Below are 24,728 nucleotides of genomic sequence, written 5' to 3'. Positions count from 1 at the left end.
ACACCACCTTCTTCCAGGGCCGAGGACACAGGGCAGCACATGGCATGTGGACTGTCCCTGTGTCCACAGTTCTGCTCGCCCAGATTCTCACACTTGAAGCTAATTCATAGGAATAAACTCAACCAAATCAAAGACAGTGAGTTTCTCAGGTTGCTTCGACAGACACATGCTTCCAAGCAGATACTCCACGACAGTGAGCGAAGACACCGCCTACCTAACTGCCAGTAGGACTGTCTCGGATTGTTCAACACAAGTGTGTCTACAGGTAACCAAGCAAACCACCCCAATGGAAAGACACATCAGGTCACCAAAACGTCAAGAGATCAGGGCTAGCAAGGAAACAAGTAGGTGGAAGACACTGGTCCTTCCTTGAAGGATGACACTGGTGACCCTAACACAGAGCACTGTGCCTACATGCTTCAGACTACCACCTCAGTACACAGAGCGGGCTGTGCCCAGCCAGGGGACAAGGCTTCCAGTTCACTCCCTGGAGCCCAGTTAGCACACCAGTGAAGGGCGGCTGATTATGGAATATCATCAAAACTTATTTCCCTCAGGAGAAAAGTTACTTCAAAAATACTCTGCTGTCTGCTGAGGGCCATGTCTGGGTCTGTGATGATGTCTGGGGTCAGAGGAACATGCATGTTAAAATCCCAAGGGCAGTGCTGAGTCGGCTCCACCCCTCACTGGCCCTCGGACAGCCCTGCCCTTCGCTGGTCACTGTAACCGGAGAGAAGGCCCCAGCCCTCGCCATAAGCCTGGGAGAACTTGATGGCATGGGCGCAGGAGAGCTGGCTCTGCCCCTTGCCTGAAGGGGAGCATTCTAGTGTTCCAGACCGGCATCCCGGGTCTTAGGTTGGCCCATCCTACCACCTGCCTCATCTATGACCTGCTGGAGTGCGTAAAGGGACTGGTCCTGTGGAACAATAACTCCAAGATCTCCGTGACTTGGGCAACCAGAGTATCCCAGAGTCCTGATGAGGGTCCAGCGATGACTGTGTGGCAGAGGCCTTGAACCAGACCACTGACTCACTGCCATGAGCATTCTGCAGGTGGGGCTCATTGGACAAAAGGGTCTACTGCATGATACACGGCAACATCCAATCCCACAATGAAAAGGTGTTGGAAGGATGGAGGAGCAAGATGGGTTTTTGTTTGTTTAGTTCTTATTTTGGGGGGGGGGCGTTTCTTTAGTAGAGTCAGCTGCAGGGGTGAGAGGCAGATTTGAGGGACTGAGAGGTGAGTAGGATTGGGGTACATGCTGTGAAATTCCCAAAGAATCAATAAAGAAACATGTTATAAATTACCGTGAAACTTCTCAAAATGCTATCCAGTTTGAAGAAAATCATTTAAGTTACGCAAAGAATATGAAATTATAAATAATCACTCAATTCTAAGTTCAAAAGTACATTTATTTAAATGTGAGCAAGTTATCAATATAAAAGAAAAGTGTAAGAAATAAAAATAATCAAAGTACAAAACATCTCAAATCTTACATCCATAATTTAGACAGCAAAGTCTTTATTTACATAATTTTATTTGTAGATGAAATTTCATACAGTTTTCTGAAAACACATAAAAACCTGGCAAATTAATAATCGAAGACTTAATGTGGGCTCTTAGGCATATAATACAAAACATAATTTATGTTTCCTAGAATAAGATCACACATCTTAACACGATGCAGTCAGTATTACATCTGTCTTCCTGGTAGAGGTCTCTCCCTAAGGCAGAGCTGGAAAACAAGCCCTCTGCAGGGAGGGAGTCCTGGTGCGCACGCTGCCAGCAGCTACCCTTGTGCTCCAGGCTCCAGGCCCACAACACACAAGGGGCCGTCAATTAAATTTATATGTGGCCTTGTTGAGGAAAACAGTCTTCATACACAGAGTAGCACGGTCACAGTAATTAGAGCCTCTATGTGACAGGCAGCTCTAGTGAGCACCTCCCACCAAGACAGTTAGTCCATCCCACACTCCAACACCCGGGTCTTATCAACTGCCCCCCACTGCACACTCCAACACCCGGGTCTTATCAACCGCCCCCCACTGCACACTCCAACACCCGGGTCTTATCAACCACCCCCACTGCACACTCCAACACCCGGGTCTTATCAACCGCCCCCCACTGCACACTCCAACACCCGGGTCTTATCAACCACCCCCCACTGCACACTCCAACACCCGGGTCTTATCAACCACCCCCCACTGCACACTCCAACACCTGGGTCTTATCAACCGCCCCCCACTGCACACTCCAACACCCGGGTCTTATCAACCACCCCCCACTGCACACTCCAACACCCGGGTCTTATCAACCACCCCCCACTGCACACTCCAACACCCGGGTCTTATCAACCACCACCACTGCACACTCCAACACCTGGGTCTTACAAACTCCTCCCATTGCACACTCCAACACCCGGGTCTTATCAAACTCCCCTCACTGCAACCGCCCCCCACTGCACACTCCAACACCTGGGTCTTATCAAACTCCCCCCACTGCACACTCCAACACCCGGGTCTTATCAACCACCACCACTGCACACTCCAACACCTGGGTCTTACAAACTCCTCCTACTGCACACTCCAACACCTGGGTCTTATCAAACTCCTCCCATTGCACACTCCAACACCTGGGTCTTACAAACTCCTCCTACTGCACACTCCAACACCTGGGTCTTACAAACTCCTACTGCACACTCCAACACCTGGGTCTTACAAACTCCTCCTACTGCACACTCCAACACCTGGGTCTTACAAACTCCTACTGCACACTCCAACACCTGGGTCTTACAAACTCCTACTGCACACTCCAACACCTGGGTCTTACAAACTCCTCCTACTGCACACAACACCCAGGTCTTACAAACTCCCGTGCACATGCACAGGCTCTCTAGCTGACACAAAAGGACATATCAAGACCAGATGCTGCAGCACACCTGCCTCCCATCACTGCCCCAGCTCAATGGCTACCCAAAGGGAGGTGCCCAGCAGGCACCCAGCTAAGTCTTCTAGCCCACCTTTTACTGAGCTCTCCGAGGCTGAGGAAGCGTCTGGTAAATGCACTCAGCTGGTGACGCTGTAAAGATGAAGGGCCGGGGATGACAGCACTCTGACCTGGATGCAAAACATAGAACATGGGGGCAGATCACACACTAAAGCAACCACTCAGCGGGGCTTGGTGCCTCACACCCGTAAGTGCACGCCAGGACTCAGCTGAAAGCAGGAGGATCAGTGTTGAGTTTGAAGCCAGGCTGGGATACATAGTGCCAGGCCAGCCAGCAACACAGTGAAACCTCTCAAAAATCTCTATCCTTCTTAAACTAATACTGGCGATAGTTTGTTGTGAACTATAAACAGTCTGACACGCTGCACTTCTTGCCTGACAGCCTGAGGAGCCTTAAGCCGACCCCGCCACAGCTGCAACTTACACGATGCTGCTATCAAGCTGTGCAGTGTAGAACACACCTCTCAGACGCTGGCTCCAATCATTTTCTATGGGGCCTATCAAATCCTGGAACACCTACATGAGCCAGACAGGTCCTTAGTTTGTCACCTGTTGACAGAACTCTTAAAAGCACTACAGACTGTACACTACAACAGCAAGGGAAAGGTCTGGTGACAAGAACCATGGTGTCCCTTTTTCAATCTGCAAATGCACCTTCATCCTTGCCTGTCCCCGCTATGCGCCTTCGTAAAGGATATGATTCGTAGTCCAGTGTCTGTGTGAGCACTCCAGTCAGGACAAACTCTGCATTATGAACATCTGAATGAACAGAACCAAAACCATTAGGACAAAGCTACTGTGAACACGCGCAAGCCACTGCAGAGGCGTGGGGAGCCATACCTATTCCTCTGGCAAAGTACTCTCGACATAAGTGCAGGTCATTCTCGCAGGATATTAAAATGATCTCCGACAGACTCTAGAAGGAGAGAGAGCTCCTGAGTGAAGGAAAGATGCCCGTGCCTGACAGGGCTGGCTTCTCGGGCGGGGCTCTGCTCCCTTACCTTATTCTGTTTGTGCTCCATGAGCTTCCGGAAGGACGGCTGCTTGGACAACACCTTTCCCCCTGCACACTCTACAATCGCCTTCATCGTTGCAAGGCTCGGGCAGATGCCAGGGGTGATGTAGAAATATTTTGTCTAGAAATAAACAGAAGCGTGCTTTTTAAATGTTTTTAATTGCACATAACTTTTCATAAATCAGACCCTGAGTCTTGCATGTGTGTTTTTGCTTTTTGAGGCAGGTTCTCTCTCTATAGACCTGGTTGTCCTGGGACTTTCTTCGTAGACCAGACTGACCTCCAACTCACACAGACCTGCCTGACTCTGTCTCCCAAGTGCTGGAATTTAGAGGCATGGGCCATAATACCCAGTTCTGAGATTCTTGACAAAATATTTAATTTTCTACAACTATTAAGGTTAGATTCCCCACCAGTTCCCTATCTCTCCAGACATACACCAGAGGGAGTTTTATGGACTATGGCCCATGGTCATCAGTAAAAGTAACCACTATTAGCTGCTTGGGATTGATCTGCAGACATTAATAATAAACTCAGAGTCCAATAATGCACTGCGTGTTGCATCAGGATGGAAATCTAAAGAATTCCCTTGATGTCATGTAGCCAAAAATTTGAATATTCTACTTCTCTCTCTACATGTCTTCCATCCTCTTCTCTTTACTGTATGAGTCTGAATCTGTGCCTGCCTGAAGGCTATCTTGTGAATCTGCCCTTGCCCCTTGGTCTGTTTCTGTCATTCACAAAGGTTTTCCTTGTCCCTTCATTGAACAGCATAGAAATCAACATCATTGAAATCAACACAGAAGGCATCACCCACTAACAACCAGGAATCCAGAGAACACAGTATTATAGACATGGCTGTTTATAAAGAGTATCCAAATGCTATACTCAACATTTATGGTGGATATTTGTTAAAATGGCTTTCAGCCTATCTGCTGCTTCCAGCAAAGATTATCAGACCACACATTCAACACAGGCATCACTCTGAGACCAGAGGCTTGGAAGAAATAATTTAAGTACAGCTATGCATTAGCTTAGGTTGAAAAGATTGGCTGTCACACTGCTATTGCCCGCTCTCATGTGTGTTCTCTCTCTCTCTCTGTTTTTCAAGACAGGGTTTCTCTGTGTAACAGCTCTAGCTGTCCTGGAACTCACTTTATAGACCAGGCTGGACTTGAACTCACAGAAATCCACCTGTCCCTGCCTTCTGAGTGCTGGGATTAAAGGCGTGTGCCACCACAGCCTACACTGCTTTCTTAAAGGCAGGTTAAACAAACAGGCTTGGTACACAGCAGGACAGAGTCTTAAGTAACCCCAAGGTATATTATTAGCTCCACTGTAAAGTCCAGTAAAAATTCCATTCTTTTAGAATCTAAGATATTTTTATCATAGTGCATTGCCACAACTGTGCCAACTACTACAAGAACCAAAGCTTTCTATGCCAAGGCAGAATGACAGCACGTATTTGCCAGCCTATGTAAAATCCCAAGGTAGCATGGCATTTGGCCACGGCTGTCTGCCCAACAGGGCTGCTTCGACTACAAACAGAATGGGAAATTATACTGACACTGCTTTCCTAGGCTTATCACAAAACCCTCACACAAACAGGTAAACAATTTGAAAACTCAACCCCCTGGAGGTAAAATTGAACCTTAGCTTCCAAATCATTCCTAAGATCAAATAATTTTTATTGACTACTTATTCTTTGCTACAAAAATTACTTCCCAACTGTCCTAAGTCTCTTATCTGGCAAATATTTAAAATATTGACTTCTAACCAGTTAGGTTATTCATCAACATACTCTTGAATCCCTTCTCTGACAGATGTATTCATTAGGTTATTGTAGCAATTTCTTCATCAGAGCAAAGAGTGATTCCTACAGCCAAGTGTGGTGGCACAGCTTTAATCCCAGCACTCAGGAGAAGAGAGACAAGAGGATCTCTGTGAGTTGATGGCCAGCCTGGTCTACAGAGCAAGTTTCAGCCCAGTCTGGTCTAGAGGGAGACTCCATCGATTTGCCAAACTCCCTTGCAGAAAGAGTAGCCATGAAGCGGAAAGGACAACTGGGTGATTCCGGCCATCACCTGCGTCAACTGTCACATCTACTTAGCTCTGTGGGGCTTTTCTTCCCAGCATACCTTAAAGAGGGGAGAAACATGGGCTCTCTTTAAGGATTCTTCTAGACTGAAAGAGAAGAGCACTTCTGCCTCAGCATCTCGCAGGATATAGTTCTGCTCATCTGGAAAACAGAACAGTATTCAGAACAGTCTGAAAGGCACAGCCCTGTGTAGAGGCAGGTCCATATAAGGCAGTACACACTACCACAATTACACTCACCCTGCCACTTAGGTATTATCCTGACTAATTTTATGTCAGCTTGACATAGGTTACAGTCCTCTGAGAAAAGGGAACCTCAAATTGCCCGCTGTGGTAGTTCGAATGTAACTATAAGCTCAAAAGAGTGGCAATATTAGATATAGCCTGTTGGAGAAAGTGTGTCATTGCGGGGAGGGGGAACTTTGAAGTCTCCTTTGTCCAAGGTAACCCAGTGTGGACACAGACTAATTAGGCTGCTTGTGGATCAAGATGTAAAAACTCTCAGCATCTTCTCCAACGCCATGTCTACCTGAATGCTGCCATGTCTACCTGAATGCTGCCATGTCCCACCATGATGGTAATGAACTAAACCTCTGAAACTGTAAACCACCCCAATTAAATGCTTTCCTTTATAAGAGTTGCCACGGTGGCCAGGCAATGGTGTTGCATGCCTTTAATCCCAGCACTCGGGAAGCAGAGACAGGTGGATCTCTGTGAGTTCGAGGCCAGCCTGGTCCATAAGAGCTAGTTCCAGGACAGGTTCCCAAAGCTACAGAGAAACCCTGTCCCAAAAAAACAAAAAGTTGCCGTGGTCATGTGTCTTCACAGCAATAGAAACTCTAACTAAGACATAAGATCAAACAATATGAAAGACTATAGGACATTTTCTTTATTAGTGTTTGAGGAGGGAGGGCTCAGTGCATTTTGAGTAGTTCACCCTGGACTGGTGGCCCTGGATACTAGAAGAGAACAGGCTAAGAAAGTCATGCGGACCATCCCCCTAAGTAGCACTCCTCCATGACCTCTGCATCAGCTCCTGCCCCAGGTTCCACCCTGCTTTGGTTCCTGTCCTGGCTTCCTTGCATGCTGAACTGTGATAGGGTCATGGTATCTCACCACAGCAATAGTAACCGTAACTAAGACAGATGTTTCTGTCTCACTCACCTCCCTTGACAGCAGCAGGAGTTCTACCACAGAGCTACACTGCGGCCCCCAGGGTAACTAATAGGAAGCTTCCTATTGGAGCTTCCGCAGCTCAACAGGCCCCAATGAAAGAATGTTGTTGCTCTTCCTGTCTGAGACTTTACGGTGCAGTGGGAACTGCATTTTATAGGCAATTCCCAAATGAGATGCACCGAGGACAATGCTGCACAGCCTGTCTTCTCCCGTGACGTATTCAAAGACTACACCTTTATGTCTTGTAGCAGAATACAAAGACGTCAATCAAAAAAATCTCTGATAAGAAATAAACTTATGAGCTCAAGTGAATAAGTAAATGCAAGAAAAGCCCTGACTTTGCCATACGTAAACGAGCGAGCGAGCGCGGCGGGCGCAGCTGGCACGGCACCCACCAATGAACTTCTGGCACTTGAAGCACTCCTCCAGCCACTCCGGAGTCACGATGTGCTTCACCACCGAGATGGCCGTCAGGAACTTCACGGTGCGTGTCACCTTGCTGGCGATGAGGTGGGTACACTTCTTCGTGGACTCAGCAACCTCTCCACCCAGGATGTACAGCTTCTGAAGCCGCAAACACAGCAGAAAGTCATGCGAGAGAGACCAGACCCAGGACAGGACTTGCCCTCCTCAGCTGCACTTAATGGCAGGAGGAAAGCAGAGCATCTCCGATGGCTGCCTCAGCAGCCAACTCCACAAAACCTGTGCCCAAACGAACTCTCCAGAAGTCAGTAACTCCCATCTAAACAGCCTGAGGCTCCAGGGCTCACTGCATTTCACATACTCTATGCTGAACTAGAGAATAAGAAACACATGGACCCCCATCTCCATCTTAATAGTGACATACTGGGAGACTGAAGCATACGCATGTAACAGAGACCTTGTAACAGCCCTGCAATGAATTGTACTAAATTTATAGCAGCAATGTTAGTCATGGCTTCCTTTAAAAGAATAGCTAAAGAAGGGGGAGATAGCCGGGCGATGGTGGCGTACGCCTTTAATCCCAGCACTCAGGAGGCAGAGGCAGGCGGATCTCTGTGAGTTCGAGACCAGCTTGGTCTACAGAGCTAGTTCCAGGACAGGCTCCAAAGCCACAGAGAAACCCTGTCTCAAAAAACCAAAAAAAAAAAAAAAAAAAGAAGGGGGAGATGGCAAGATGACTCAGGGGGTAAGGACATCTACCATCAAGCCTGACAAACAGTCATTTCTGGGATCCACAGGCTTGAAGGGAGAACTGACTCCTCCAAGCTCTCCAGATGTACACTGTGGTACATGTGTACCACCCTGCCGCCAACACACACAGAGCACACCAAGTAAATAATGACTCTGTAAGCAGAAAGTGTATGAATACATAGAGAGCCAGGGAATTTTTGACCATCTTCCACCAAAACAAAACTACCAGTTACCAGAGCCCACCAACTGGTTGTTCTCTCAAAATGTCTACTTACAAACATTCCATTCTCACCTCGCAAACCCACCCACCCTACCCCAGGGCGGCCTCCTCCTTCACCAGAGAACTAATCTCAGACGAGTGAGAAGTTCTCAGAGAAGTGACAGAGGCGCCTAAAGAAAGTCTTTATAAAATAACACTCAGATGACCCAGACTTATGTTAACAAAACACCTAGTAACGAAGAAGGAAATAATGGCACTCGACAAGGCAACTACCAATATCAGCGGGGCTGTAAAGGCGGTTCCTGATTCAACAACCTCAGCAGGGAGGGCGCCTACAGGCAAGCTAGTCAAGCACTCTACCCAGTGACAGTCCTACTAGGTGCTAGGCTAATAAATGGCTAGCCTAAAGCAAATACAAGCAGAGAGGACCCTGCTGAAACCGTCACCTTAATGTACTGCTGAACCTGCGCAGGCTCAAATCCAGTGAAAAGCACGTAAGGCGTCAGCTCTGGGGTCAGCTTCTTAGTGGGGGGTGGCAGGTCTTCGATTCTGTGATGCAAACACAGGACAGTGAGGACTTCAAACAGTGCTCTTTAGGGAACCCAGAACTTAACAAGCTTTAAGAGCTTGAGTGTTGGGGGAGGGGAGACTGTGACGGGTGCCGTCCTTTTCCTCCCACCAATTAACATACAGTTCCACTCCAAAGGATGCCATCTGAAACACCCAAGAGAAGCCAGGATTCAGATCATCCTCGCTAAGAACAATGCTCTCAGGTGAGCATAGAGGTACAAAACTCCAATCCCGGCACTAGGGAGACAGAGCCAGGAAGATCAATTTGAAGCCAAATTCGACTGCAAAGTGAGTCTGAGACCAGCCTTAGCTACATGAGACCCTATCCAAAAAACAGGAAGGAAAGAGGCCAACATTCTGCTCCTCCTGTCACTCACTCCCCCTAACTATGTGCGAAGGAAGCAGTACTAACACTTGTTTCTCTTTCATCCATTTACCAGTCTGCCTAGCACAGTGGGCACTCTTCACGTTAACATGTATGTTCCCAGTACAGTGGGCACTCTTCACGTTAACGTGTATGTTCCCAGTACAGTGGGCACTCTTCACGTTAACGTGTATGTTCCCAGTACAGTGGGCACTCTTCACGTTAACATGTATGTTCCCAGTACAGTGGGCACTCTTCACGTTAACATGTATGTTCCCAGTACAGTGGGCACTCTTCACGTTAATATGTATGTTCCCAGTACAGTGGGCACTCTTCACGTTAACATGTATGTTCCCAGTACAGTGGGCACTCTTCACGTTAACATGTATGTTCCCAGTACAGTGGGCATTCTTCACGTTAACATGTATGTTCCCGCTGGGCGGTGGTGGCGCACACCTTTAATCCCAGCACTCGGGAGGCAGAGACAGGCGGATCTCTGTGAGTTCGAGGCCAGCCTGGTCTACAAGAGCTAGTTCCAGGACAGGAACCAAAAGCTACGGAAAAACCCTGTCTCGAAAATCAAAAAAATGTATGCTCCCAGTACAGTGGGCACTCTTCACGTTAACATGTATGTTCCCGGTACAGTGGGCACTCTTCACGTTAACATGTATGTTCCCGGTACAGTGGGCACTCTTCACGTTAACATGTATGTTCCCGGTACAGTGGGCACTCTTCACGTTAACATGTATGTTCCCGGTACAGTGGGCACTCTTCACATTAAAGCGTAGTTTTAATATTTTCATATTTAATATTTTGCTGTGGGATTGGCAAAACCTAGAGCTTCACCACACTGGGCAAGGGCTCCACAACTGAGTGTAACCCAGTTCCCTGTGTCAAGCTTTTATAAAAGTCTCAAGTGACTTGGGTGACTCTTTGCTGTTATAGTCACAATGAGACTGAGAGCGTGTCCTGGCACTTACATACTGTGAAATTCTAGCCCCATCTCCACAGGGCACAGTTTAAGGAAAAGCCTTTGGCCTTGTACATTTACCTTCAATTTCTCAAATCTTATTTCTCAGTTTCTATGGAGATGAGGTGGTCAGGGAAAACTTTCCACGTTACCTGTGGCTATTTCAATAGTCTTGCTCAGCTGTGCTCTGGGTGTGGGGAATGAGGAGAGGTGTGATGAGGAAATGCTGACTGCAAAGACCCCCAAGAGCCACTCTCAGCAAGTCCGAAGTGGACCAAGGGCTCTTGAAGGTCACAGAGATACCACAGCCCTTGTCTTACTCCAGTTGGCTATGGCTTCTACTCTGGGGGGGGGGGCCAGGACTACTGGCCAGCCACACTGCCTCCAGATGAGCCAAAGAATACACATGTCACACCCAATCAGCAAGCAGCGTGCAAAACACAGAGTCCCTCAGAGATAATCTGGGCTTTCCTTCCCAGGGTAGGCTCTCTGAGAGCGGTCAGCTCTGAGCTGCACAGCCACATGGGCCAGCACCCAGCTCAGGTGCACTTGGAGCGCTTTGCAGGGGCAGCCTGGCTCCCCACAGCAGCTGCAGCTTCAAACATGGTTTGGGTAAAGCTTTGCTTAAGAAAACAGTTCTAGATTTTATTATTTTCAATAAACAAGAAAGAAATGTGCTTAATCACTTAGTACCTCTCAAGAGAGCAGCTGCGGGAATGCCATTTCACGATGAATTGTGAGTCTGATGTACAACTATGTGCATGCGTGTTTGCCTGCACATGTGCCTATACACCACATACATGCCTGGTGCCCACAGAGGCCAGAAGAGGGCATCAGAGCACCTAAGGACTGGACAGCTGTGAGCTGTCATGTGGGTGGTCGGAACTGAACCCAGGTCCTCTACAGAGCAGTCAGTGCTCCTAACCACTGAGCTGTTTCCAGCCTCTCAAACACAACATACTATAAAAAATTCTTCAGAAGCCGGGCAGTGGTGGCACACACCTTTTATCCCAGCACTTGGAAGAGCTCCAAAGCTACAGAGAAACCCTGTCTGGGAAGGGGGTTGCGGGGATCCTCTTCAGAAACATTTGGCAGTTGGCACCAGTCTTCCACAGCAGACCTGTAATGTAAGGGGCTTGCCCTGCTGCACATACCTGGCTCGTTTAGAAGAAGGTTGGATGTTGGTGACCTCATTTGGCTTCAGCTTAGGGGGTAATCTTACACCCTGTAATTAAAATATTGTCCGCTTCAATCAAATAATCTCCAAGAATACAGAAGCTTCCAAGACAATGTCCCCACCACCTTCAATACCACCCGCCAGAGAGAACCATGGCCTTCACTGCTAGGAAGGCTAGGAAGCCATGGGCCAGGAACAAATGCTAACACCCCAGAGAACCTGCTTTTTTCCCCTCTCTCCTTTCCTACTCACCAAATCCCTCAATACTTAAAATACCTGCCTATTGCCCTTACCTCTCATTACATAGAGAACCCTGAACCATCAACTCCTGTCTTTATTTCAAGTATTATGTCCTGTGTCCCAACTTGGAACACGGCAAACTCTATCAGTGCAAATACACCTCCCTAAACAAGACTACCTACAACAGAAAGTCAGGTGACAATAAGATCGTGCTGCCGTGGATAAGGTGAGGCTAACCTCACGCACCCCAGGACAGAAGCATGCTAACAAGACAGGGAGAATGGAGACTGCCTGTGGGCAGGCCCCACCTCAGGGGCCACCTACACTATACCACACTGTTCATTCCTTCACACTGTAAACTCAGAGGTTCAAAGACAGCCTGTGCAACTTAGTAAGACCTTGCTTCAAAATTCATAAAAAGGGCTGGGTGTAGAACCACTGCCCAGCATGCCTGGCACTGACAAATCTCCAGCACCACCAAACCAGCAAAATAAACCCCAAACCCCACCACCTTTCCTTGCTCACGTCACTACACTCACGATCCTTTTCTGAATCTGGCTCAGACTCACTAACTACAAGTCACATCTCCTACACGTGCTGCCACACCACAACCAAGAAAGCCAAGCACACCTCCCTGCACTGTGCACTTAGCAGCCTCCGAGGCCAAAGCAGCACACCACACTCCGTCTGCAGGAAGGTGAGGACTCCTTTTGTCACAGCCTGTCCAAAACTCCTCCCCACCATTTCCACAGCTCCCCTCAGCCAGGAGGGAACCAGCCTGTCCAGGAACTACAGAATACAAAGGCCCAAGAGACCAGCCTGGGAAGCCTGCTCACTTCTTATGTGAGCCATGTGGCTTGTGAGAGATGACTCTGACTGCCACTTTGTCATCTGGGCCCACCTTAGGAATTCTTTCACCACATGAGCAGGGAAGACATTGGCTTTTGCCGAGGTGTCTGAGCTGGCCACGCTCTGTTAAAGTCCTGATTACTAGTTTAAGCTAGAGAAAAATATGCATCTGAGAGCAGACTGGGCTTCCTGCAAGAGTGTGAAGCAGCAGGCCCTGCAACAGCCTGGAATCATCTCTGTATGTTACAGAATGTGCACAAGAGGGCTGAGCATGACGGTACACACCTTTACTCACAGCACTCAAGAGGCAGATCTCTGTGAGTCCTAGGCCAGCCCAGGCAACATAGCAAGTTCCAGGACAGCCATGACTACATAGTGATTTCCAGGACAGCTAGGGTTACTTCAAGAGATCCTGTTTTAAACAAACAAAACAAACTGAAACGAAGGTCTTGCTATGCTGTGTAGGCTGGACTTAAACTCCTACCCTCTAAGAACCCTTCTACTTTGGTCTCCTGAGTAGCAAGAACTATACAGGTCCACAGTCCATGTGATTGGCTAAATAAGTCCATTTTTAAAAATACAGGTTAAACAAGACATAGTAGCTTGCGCTTATAACTTTTCATTTTTCAGGTATACAAGTTCAAGGCCAGCCTGGGTTCTCCATGGGACCTATCTCAAAACACACAACAAATGGAGGGGGGACCTATAGGAGTCAGAGGTTGGGAAGTATGATGGCCAGTATCCTCTAGACATGACAGGGCCCTGCACTCATGAACTCACAGCTACTGACTGTCTGCATAAGACCTGTCTGTACAAGATACAGCATGGGGTAGGAGTGGGGATCAGGGTATGTGAGCACATGAGCCCTACCCCTAGTCAAGGAACTATTGACAGGTGATGGCTTCTTGGAAAGGGAGAGTCAAGTTTCCCTTAAGAATGTCTCAGGTAGGTTGACCCACAGCCATCCAGATATGGACAGCACTAATTAGATTCAGAGGGCTTTGTTCTTGTTTTTAGAGACAGGGTTTCTCTGTGTAATGTTGGCTTGTCCTAGAGCTTGCTCTGTAGGCCAGGCTGGCTTCAAACTCAAGAGATCTAAGTATTGGGATTAAAGGGATGCACCACCACTGGCCACCTTCAGTGGACTATTTCTTAAAAAATTTAAAAAGAGGATATGAAGTTAAGGGGACCTGCAGAGGATTTGTGGAGGGTTATGGGATTTGAATGAGAACAGCCCTATAGGCTCATTATCTGAAAGCTTGGCATCCAACTGATGAAACTGAACTGTTTGGGAAAGATTAGGAGGTATGGCCTTGTTGGTATGTTACTGGGGCTGGGTTTTAGAAGCCCATACCTAACCCAGTCAGTCTCTGTCTCTCTCTGTCTCTCTCTCTCTGTCTCTCTCTCTCTCTGTCTGTCTGTCTTTCTGTCTCTCTCTCTGTCTCTCTCTCTCTCTGTCTCTGTCTGTGTCTCTGTCTCTCTCTCTCTCTGTCTCTTTCTCTCTCTCTCTCTGTCTCTCTTTCTCTCTCTCTCTCTCTGTCTGCCTCTCTCTGTCTCTCTCTGTCTCTGTCTCTCTCTGTCTTTCTCTCTCTCTCTGTCTCTGTCTGTCTGTCTCTCTCTCTCTCTGTGTCTGTCTCTCTCTCTGTCTGTCTCTCTCTGTCTGCCTCTCTCTGTCTCTCTCTGTCTGTCTCTCTGTCTCTGTCTCTCTCTCTGTCTGTCTGTCTCTGTCTTTCTGTCTCTCTGTCTCTGTCTCTCTCTCTCTCTGTCTCTCTGTCTCTCACTGCATCTCGCTTGTGGATCAGATGTAAGCTCTAAGCACTGTTCTGGAGTCATGCGTGCCTTCCTGCTGCCACACTCCCTGCCATGATGGTCATGGACTCTAATCCTCTGAAACTGTAAGCCCCCAGGTAAATGCTTTCTTCTAGCCAGGCATGGTGGCGCACACCTTTAGTATCAGCACTTGGAAGGCTGAGGCAGGTGGATCTCTGAGTCTGAGGATAGCTAGAGTTGGGCAGAGAAACCCTGCCTCTAAACCACTCTCCTAAAAAGCTTTCTTTAAAAGCTGCCTTGGTCAGAGTGTCTCTTCACAGCAACAGCACAGTGACTAAGACAGGGATGAACAGGACTGAATTCTTATGAGTATAGGAAATACAATAGTAATAAATGAAAAACAAACCAAAACTACTTGTAGAAAACATGTTAGTCCATCTGTGACAGGCATGCAGTCCTAAGCCCACACCAGTCATTACCCAGCACAAAGCGCTGCTCTCCCCAAGGTGTGAGCTCATGACAACAACAGTGGGTCTCAAGAGAGTAAACACCAATACAAAACCACAATCTCATTAAGCCTTAAAGGTAAGAATGTAGATAGCCCCTACCAGACAATCTGCAACTAACAACTTCCAGAATGTTCTATCCTGAAGTGACCCGCCAGAATATCCAAACATGATATGACCCTACCCAGGAACCCTCAGAAATATCCCCCAAGAACAGGGAACTCTTTGACTTGTGGCCTGTGTTGGTTCATACCTCTGCCACTTCCAGTGTCTCTGAAGGCCTTGCCCACTAGCTATGAAAAACAGCCACCATCTGACAGTTGTGTTCCTCGGTTCCTGGAGTGTGACACAGCTCTCTGAAGCTAGCAAAGCTCATGCCCACACAGGCCCACCCACTCACCGCCTGCACTGACGGTAGAGGAACATGTAGACTGGTAGTGTGCTACCAAACAAGAAGCTAGCATCCACAAACATGTCCACCGCGTTTGGGTAACACAGCAGCAGCCTCTGTGAGTGTGTGTGTGTGTGCAGGGAGTGTTGACACACACAGGAGTGACCACAGTGGGGTCTGCAGGGCTGACATATAACAATGTCCACAGTGAAGTATGGGCAGCCGACAATACAGAAATGGCCATTGTGGGGTGTGGGGCTGGCGTACCATCAAGAGCTCCGCGGTCACCTTCACTGGGACCCTCCACGCATCTGAAAGAGAAAGATGTCATCTTCCATATGGAATATCCATACAACCCTGCTGTAAGCCCTTCCTAGGCAAGGAACCTGGCCACAAAGGGCTTGTCCATAACACTCATTCAGGGCAAGTGTAGCTAGAACACTGTAGCTCAGGTTTCCAGGACAGGTGAGTCGGAATGGCTGATACTTCATACACCATGATTACCCGAGGGTATCCCATCCTGGGGAGATTGCAGTTATTATAAGAGGTGCCAACAGGATCCACAATGGCTAATACACAGGTGCTGGCCACAGAGAGCAGCTTGTGCTGGACAACAGAACGGACCTGAGGTCAGGTATGCAGAGAAGCCTCTGTACGGCCCAGGCAGTCCCTTGGGAGAACAGCTGCATAATGAAGGCTAAAGAAAATCTTCTAAATAAAACTGGGCTTCTCAGGAGGTCAGAACACAATCTGAATAATGTTCAATTCTCTAGGTCAGAATTAAAACCCAGTGCTGTGTTACACAGACATGAATTTTAAAGATGCATAAAAGCTCTTTAAAAAGAAAGAGAAAAGACAGCTGTGTGTGCTGTATCTAATGCCCCCATCTTCCATGGGACAGTCCTCCTCTGAGGGCTGGCCACACAAGGCAGGGCACCATCAGGGAGTGATAACACGTCCTCCTAGTTTGACAGTGACGAAGGAGGCACGGCCTGAGAAGAAAACGGAGTGTGTTCCCAGCTCTAAACGCCTCTCAGACACAAACCCAAGGGAGGAGCAGAGATGTGCGGAGGGGACTAAACCAAACAGGCGGTGCAAACAGCTCTGGAGGCTATCACACAAGTGACAGCACGGGGCCCATCACTAACCTAAAAGACTTAAGACCAAGTGTGGAGTGGGCGCAAAGGGGTCCGGCAGGTTGAAGGCGGTGTAGCGGCCGAACTGCACCTGCCGCAGGGCCTCGAAGTTTCCCAGCAGAATGTCCCCCAGCCACTGCGCATTCACACACGGGATCCTCCACTCTTTGGCCTTCTCGTACTTCAAACCACTTGGTCTTTTTTGTGAGAAATCATAGTTATTCAATGTTAGTGTCATCTTACCATGAATTTTTGTCTATTTTCAACAAAACTTAATTAAAAAAACAAAAAACTACTAAGTGGCAGGCATGTTTCCACAAAACTGCCAGCAATCCAAACTGGAGGCCAAGAGCAGTTAAGCCCAGTCTCCAGAGGGGTCAGTCTCTGACTTTAACCCTATTCCTGGCATCTAAATTTATCAACTCATGTTCTATCATTCCATATAGTCACCAAGTGAAGCCTTTTATAGATGTCTCTGCTGACAGGACCATACACAGTGATGCCTCTTTAAAAAGAGACAACGGCTGTTTATTAAGAAAGACTGACAGACCAGGCATGGTGGTACACACACCTTTAATCCTAGCTCTAGTGATGCAGAGGCAGACGGATCTCTGTGAGTTCAAGACCAGCCTGATATACACAGTGAGTGCCAGGACAGCCAGCTACTTAGAGACCCCATGAAAGAATAAAGGCACCCTGAGTGAAAGTAGGCTAACAGTGAGCTGGGGAGACCAGCACTCAAAGGCCTTTGTGTCAGTTCTTTCATGGACTGCTACTCTTGAAATTCACACAAAGTATAATGTATTAAGAAACCACCGCTGCCAGGCATAGTAATGCATGCCTAAGATCCCAGTACTTGGAGTTGGAGGCAGAAGGATTGCCATAAGTTTAAGATCAGCCTGGTTTACAAGAGGCCATACCTTCCCCAGACAAAGCAAACCACCCAACTATCTCCACATCCCTTTCCTTTGGGCAAACAGGATCAGCACGGCTTCCAAGCCCAGCTTACTCTTTACAGATGAGGACCGTGTTGCTACGGCACAGGTACCCTGTGTACTTGGCACCTGCCAGGTACGCCATTAACTTCAGGTCATCTCTGTCATTGTCAACAAATCCGGTCACAGAGATAATCTGGTGAGAAAAGAGCAAATGAGATATGAATATAAAGTGGCTCTGATTCTACATTCTCATGCTCCTGTGGCATTTGGGGATGTATCTGGCACTACCATTTCTGAGAGCATCATGAGAATAACTTCACTGACAGAACATGAAGCATACAGCATCCTTGTGGCAAGAAGAGAGGAAGAGCTACATTTACAGGGTAGTATTGCTGGCTTCTGAGCAATGCTACTCAGATAATTTTAGGTTACTGTGCTGAGCACACACACAGAGCGGGTCTTTATTTTCCTCACTCATCCAGACTCTGGATCCTTGGCTGCAAGTACCCACAAGTGCTGACCAAGTTCTGCCCAACAGTAGCTGACACATCCTAGGATTTGAAATACTGACGAGGTACAATGATGTGTGTCTTGGGCCACTGCTACAGTGGTCATGGCATGCAGAGTCTGGGACAGAACTGTGGAAAGCCAAGCAGGAAAGAGGATGGGCCTCACATGATGTGAACAGGGCTTGCCCCCAGGTGGGAACGCCACAGGGAAATGCAGGGCTCGATGGGGTGGCACCAGTTTCTTCTTCTTCAGGACTGTGTTGAGCCAGTGCGCAGTGACACACCGCTTCCTCTCCCGCAGTGCCTGGCAAACAAAACAACAGTCGTGTTGTCTCTGGCTCCTTGCTATACAACTTGGGAGAAAACAGTTGGCTTGCAGAATACAGCGCCACCTTCCCCGGTCCGGTGAATCAGAGTCCACCTCCAGAAGACAAGAGGGCCCTGGCCTCCCAGGGCACCTACATACATTTCATGCACTCACAAAGAAACACATATACACATGACTAAAACTAAACCTTAGAGAAAAATTGTAGTCAAAAATGACACAACACAACACCCCCCCCAAAGAGAAACTCTCTATCCCCTGCATAGAGAGCATGTACAGAAAACACACTCGTCGCAGGGCGGTGGTGGCACACGCCTTTAATCCCAGCACTCGGGAGGCAGAGGCAGGTAGATCTCTGTGAGTTCGAGGCCAGCCTGGTCTACAAGACCTAGTTCCAGGACAGGCTCCAAAAGCTACAGAGAAACCCTATCTCAAAAAAAAAAAATAAAATAAAATAAAATAATAATAATAAATAAAATAAAGAAAAAGAAAACACACTCCTAAACTTAACCACAGAAGAGGAAGCTCACAGGACCTAACAAGGTGTTCCTAAAGTCACTGTCACATACACAGCAGCATCCATCTGCCAATCAGGAACATTTTTACAAAGAGAAGAAATGAAAACCTCAGGGATAAGGAGGTGGTGCTGGGAGGAGCTTACAGTCCAGGGTTTACTATTGATCTTTCAGGGTTTTACCCTCAGAAGCTCTTGCCCGCAAAACCCCAAATGGTGCCAAGTCCCATCTTGACGGTCATCTGGACGGTGACTAGGAGGGCCTGCCCTTTCTCTGCCTCTACCTGGAACTTCCTGTTCCCTCCACTACCCAAAGCTGTCCACAACAGTATCTAGCCCAATGTGAAGTGAGAAGTCAGTAGGTCACTTATCTAACATGCATGAGGTCCTCAGTTTGAGCCCCAAAACTGGGTACAATGATGCATTTCTCTACCACTCAAGGAGTAAAGACAAAGGATCACAAGTTTAAGGTTGTCTTCTGCTATACACTGAGGTCAAGGCCAGTGTGGGTCACTGGACACTGTTCCACAGACATATTACACACTTGCTTCTCGGGCTACAAATAACAATGCCACCACCTTCCAGTCACAGTGGCCAGTTGTTCTTACCTGTGCATACATACTGCTAACTTGGCTCTCACAGAGGAGGTGTGTGCATCGGCTTGTGAACGTGGGGTCCACAGTGCCACCATGCGCTTGAATTATCTATACAAAAGACACAGACAAACATGCCATCAGTTCCAATTATTAAGGATACTATAGGATTGCAATCTCAACCCAGACAACAATAAAGAGAAGCCAGGGTGCACTGGCATGGCCCATTCACCACAGGACAAGCAGTACCTAGCGGCAACATTCTCAGACCCTTCCCCCAGCACTCCAGAGTTACTTCACAGACAGTAGAACGCAACATTCTTAAAACCGAGCCTCTTCACCTCGGCACTGCTGACATTTAGATGGGTGGAGTGTGTGGTGGAGCTGCCCGGGGGGTGCACGGTGTCCAGTTCTCTCACGCTGACTTCTCTTCCAACTAGCAAACGCTCCTAGAGCAGATAGACCCACTGTCCTTACAACCTTCACACTGTGACAGAAGCCACATCAGGAAGAAGTGTGTCAAAACTACATTCAAGGGGCTGGAGATGCCTCAGCAGAGATGAATGAGTACTGCTCTTCCAGAGGGCTCAAGCCCGGTTCCCAGCACCCATGCATCTGCCTGCATCTCTAGCTTCAAGGGATCCAATGCCTCAAGCCTCAGTGGGCACTGTACACACACGCACACAAACTGTACAGTTGTGGAGAAGGAACTATTCTATCCTGATGTTGGTTTTCTCTGGGTATCAGTCAAAAGGCTGCCGCCACAGAGAACTGGACATTACTGCATAGCTGCTGAGATGTAAGCTTAACACTGAACAAGACCTGGCCCCAATCCCGTGCTGGTTTCACATGCCGTTTTGAAATGCGGTGTTTATTTTTATCTTAACTGTTCACAGGTTCAGCTTCAAGGGGATGTGAGAAAGCCGCAGTCCCCGCCTTCACCTGCTTTCCACCACCTGAGCTGTGCCTCTGGTAATTACTAATGTATTCTAACCCACACATGTTCTGCTCCTTCACTGCCTTCTGATCTAACGAAGGTTAGGGCATCCAGGTGTTCCCATGGTACCCTAAGACAAATATTCCCTCCTCGCATACATTTTGTTTCCTGGTGCTAACCACCACCTCATCCTGCCCTCCTGAAAGTAAGCAATCGTAGTATTCCCCAAATCTCCATAGAAATGTGCATAAAGTGTGTCCTCAAATCATGTCCTCAGTAAGCCTCAGGCCTTCCTCCCTACACTGCCAGAGACTCCTCCACATCCTGCTCTTGTTCTTGAGTCATTCAAGGAAGAAAGGGAAAGAGCCAGCTGCTGCACTATGGCGACTCAAACAGCTGGAATGTCCCATAGGTGAGGCCTTGGCAAGCACTCCCTCAAGTCATCTTCAAGAACTGAGTCACAGCCAACCAAGCCATTTCAGAAGTCTTATCCAGGAGGGAACTGGAACTTTCCTTGGGGTCTTCAGCAAGAGCAAGCACCTGCCAACTGTTCGGTTCTGTTTTCATATCTACTTGAAGTTCCCTCCATGCGAATCCAAGAAACCCTGTTATCACTCAGAGCCAAATCCCATTTCCCGGCTGCCATGCACCTCCTTGCTGGATCAGTGGCTTCCAAGGGGAGGGGTGGGGAGCTGAGTGCTCTGAGCTGGACACCTGCACTCATCCTTACTCTGCAGATGCATCCATTTGATGGGCAGGCTGTATGCCATTCAAATCAGAAATCAGCGCTCTAACTGATACTGGCCCTAGACCCTGTCCTGGCCCTAATCTAACAGCCTCCCTTCACTAAGCCTCCAGTTTTTCAAGTGCCCCGAACTGTCACTGTTCTCCCTCTTTTAGTCCTGCCCGTAGCTGTTGTCCTTGACAGATCTCTTCCCTTCTCTGTCCCAACTCCAACCACGCAGTACTGCAGGACTGGGGGTTTAGCCCAGTGCTAAAGCACTGGCTTCTCGAGAGCAAGGCAAGTTTAATCTTCAGCTCAGAAGAAAAAAAGAAAAGGTAAAAATCAGAAAAATACCAAAAACAAAGCAAGACACGTGTGCTGCTGCCCTCGGTCTAATCCTTCAAACAGAAGTTAAAAGGCTAAGCTGAGTTGGCTCGGCTGGCAAAGCTTGTCTAACACACAAAGGCCCTAGGTTAAGGCCCCAGCACCCCAGAAACTGGGTGAGGTGACACATGCCTGCAATCCCAGGTGGCTGTTCAAGGTCTTCCTTAGAGTTCAAGGACAGCTTCTGGAGAGACCCTGCCTCAAACAAGCATATGAAACGCCACACTTTATTGTTTCATGACCTTTCATTCAGCTTCTCAATACTCCAGGCACAGCTCCCAATGCTCCACACTGTTCTGCTGCTGCAGCCCCCAGACACTCCCCCCAACCCTATCCTCACACCTCATCCTCCTGGTGAATCTAAAGTCTCCTTACCACACAACACACAATCACTACTCCACCCACCCCTTTCCTATGCCGCTGGTAAGGAAAACCCAAATGTACTATCACAGTACCTAATAAAGTATTATTGGAAGACAGACAACCCTTGTCTTTCCCTCCCTGACTCAAGAGCTGTCCAGAGCTAGACTTGATGGCAGTCCCCACCAGTGCCACAGGTACACCTTCACTAGGCTGCTCTGTCTGGATCATCTCCCCTGTTCCTGCTCTAACTCCTCCCACGGACAGACACATGCCCATGATCACCTCTACCAGCTTTAAGAAGTCCTGTCCGACCTTGGGCTCATGCCCACACCACCACAATGCCTGCCACTGTCCTGCTGGCTTGCCCAGTCTCTGCCAATTCATCACTTCTCAGTCTTGCAGTATTAGCAGCCAGCAGAGGAATGTTTATAGTGAAGAACATTCGAGGTATGTTTCTATCCTAAACTCGGTTTTCATCTAATGGAGAAGGTACTCCATCTTCATTTGAAGCATGATTATAAGAAAGACTTTTTAACTTTCCCTTTTCTTAAAGTAAAGCCGGGCGGTGGTGGCACACGCCTTTAATCCCAGCACTCGGGAGGCAGAGGCAGGCGGATCTCTGTGAGTTCGAGACCAGCCTGGTCTACAGGACAGGCTCCAAAACCACAAAGAAACCCTGTCTCGAAAAACCAAAAAAAAAAAAAAAGTAAATAAATATATGGACCACCGTTCCACAATCATACCAGAAGACAGTTACAAGTAACCATTACCCCTGAAGAAATTTCAAGAACCATGAAACCCAACACTCCACCTAGCCCCTACGTGACAGAAGACCAGAAAGTGATGAGCACTTCTCAGAGGGCAGAACTGCTGACTGCACTCTTCATACCAGAGCACACACACAGGACTTGTTGCCTGAGACCAGGCAGGCAGGCACTTAGCCTGCACCCCTCAAGCACATAGCCCCCAGTTTCCCAGCTCACCCTTTTCCAGGTGGTCAGCAGCTGCTTATCCGACATCTGCTCTGGGTAGTCCGCAATTGCAAACACACATCCTAGCAAGAAGCCTTCTTCTGGAACTAGAGTGACAGACGTGAACAGAAATTAAAAGTGCATTTTGTTGAGTTTAGTTTGAATAATCCATAATTGAACTACATTTGGAATGTTGCTACAAATATACTCATGTATCTACTAAACCATATCATTAAAAACAAGACATAATTCAGTATTTCTCCTGGGGCAACCTGGATACTCTGTGAACACTGGCCCTCACTGCAATGTGCGCAAAGTATAAAGAAGCCTGATTATCTCACTGGAACGCCTGCTTAACAGGGATGAGACTCACACTCTATGTGCAACAATTATTTGATAGGCGCTATACTCTGGGAGCACTTATGCAGGCTTGCAACTTATGGGAACATAGGAACCAGTACTAACTCTCCACTGCTGGGTCATGTCCAAAAAGCTGCTGCTGCTGCTGCTGCTGTTGCTGCTGCTGCTGTTGCTGCTGAGGTGGGGGCTGCAGGGACAGTTGCAGGGGCTGCTGGGGTGGAACCTGGTGCTGTAGTGCCTGGGATGTTTGGTTCAAATGTGCTGCTTGATTCTGCATCTGTTGCTGCTGTTGCTGCTGCTGGTGGTGCAGGCGCTGGAGCTGCTGTTGCTGGAGAAGGTTGTGCTGTTGCTGTTGCTGCTGCTGCTGCTGTTGCTGCTGCTGCTGGAGCTGTGCTAACTGGTGTTGCTGTAGCTGCTGTTGCTGCAGCTGATGGAGCTGCTGCTGCTGCAGGGCATGCTGCTGCTGAAATGGCTGCAACTGCTGTGGAGGGCGATGCAGCTGCTGCTGAGGGTGTAATGGTTGCTGTGGAAACTGGAGCTGCTGCTGGGAAAACTGATGCTGATGGACTTGCTGAGGGAACTGATGCGATGGCGGCTGGGGGTAAGGCTGTGGCTGTGGCTGCTGTTGCTGCTGCTGCTGCTGGAGCTGCATGATCTGGGGCTGGAGATGAAGGACTGGGTGCTGCTGCGGTGGCTGCTGGGGAGGATGGTGCTGCTGCAACACGTGTGTCTCGGGAGCGCCTTTAGACTGGCCAAAGAGCACAGCACTGGCAGTGGGGTGTCCCTGCTGGCCATGCGCCACCTGCTGCTCTAGGTTTTTTGTGGGTGCTGAAAGAGACTGTAAGATCTAGGAAACAAAAGGAGGGCCAAGTCACTACCAATAATTGCTGAGAGGCACTGCCTGCTCCCAGGCAAGTAAGAGTGTATCCACACAGCTAATACGCCAAACCGCTACATAACAGGGACCAGCCAGCAATACCACACCGCTCTCACATGTACTTTGTATTCAATATCCAGAGAGCAGGACACTGAATTACAAAACAGAAAATGGACTAACAAACACTGTAGCCTCGAAATGGTTCGGCAGGTGAAATGCTTGCTACCCAAGCCTGGCAACCAGAGTTTAAGCCCTGGAATCCACTGTACAATGAGAGAACCAATTCCCCAAAGTTGTCTCTGATGCACACATCAACCCCCCACCCCCCATACACACATTGGAGGCATGATTCACACACAAGGCTGCTGCATCTTAAAGAAAAGGAACAGGACAGCAAAGCAAACAAATGGCAGTACTTGCTTCTGCTTGGGCCTGAGCAGGCTTGGCTACCAGGAATGTGGCGCTCTACAGGGCAACTCCCTCCCCCTCCATACCACGGTCTGCTTCTGACTGACTGAGAATGCTCTGGAAAATGGCAGGCTCAGCTCCAGCCTCACTACAGGTGCAACCATG

General features: G+C 48.3%; 1 protein-coding gene across 1 annotated transcript in view; it reads right to left on the bottom strand.

Annotated features, from left to right (window-relative positions):
* Positions 1–1,391: 1,391 nt before the first annotated feature.
* Positions 1,392–24,728, bottom strand: part of Paxip1 (PAX interacting protein 1) — a 49,128-nt gene continuing 25,791 nt past the window's right edge. The window contains exons 7-21 of the mRNA XM_075955013.1: positions 23,384–24,125; positions 22,931–23,025; positions 19,555–19,650; positions 18,274–18,411; positions 17,670–17,791; positions 16,673–16,857; positions 15,792–15,835; positions 11,746–11,816; positions 9,134–9,236; positions 7,690–7,858; positions 6,160–6,260; positions 4,008–4,142; positions 3,847–3,922; positions 3,705–3,765; positions 1,392–1,851 (exon numbers count right to left, since the gene is read on the bottom strand). Coding sequence (XP_075811128.1) covers positions 1,836–1,851; positions 3,705–3,765; positions 3,847–3,922; positions 4,008–4,142; positions 6,160–6,260; positions 7,690–7,858; positions 9,134–9,236; positions 11,746–11,816; positions 15,792–15,835; positions 16,673–16,857; positions 17,670–17,791; positions 18,274–18,411; positions 19,555–19,650; positions 22,931–23,025; positions 23,384–24,125 — 2,154 coding nt within the window. The 3' untranslated portion in view covers positions 1,392–1,835. The remainder of the gene's footprint in view (positions 1,852–3,704; positions 3,766–3,846; positions 3,923–4,007; positions 4,143–6,159; positions 6,261–7,689; positions 7,859–9,133; positions 9,237–11,745; positions 11,817–15,791; positions 15,836–16,672; positions 16,858–17,669; positions 17,792–18,273; positions 18,412–19,554; positions 19,651–22,930; positions 23,026–23,383; positions 24,126–24,728) is intronic.

Source organism: Microtus pennsylvanicus, chromosome 21 (genome assembly GCF_037038515.1).
Source record: "Microtus pennsylvanicus isolate mMicPen1 chromosome 21, mMicPen1.hap1, whole genome shotgun sequence".
In the NCBI taxonomy this organism is placed as follows: domain Eukaryota; kingdom Metazoa; phylum Chordata; class Mammalia; order Rodentia; family Cricetidae; genus Microtus; species Microtus pennsylvanicus.
This window is presented reverse-complemented; position numbering and strand designations above follow the sequence as displayed.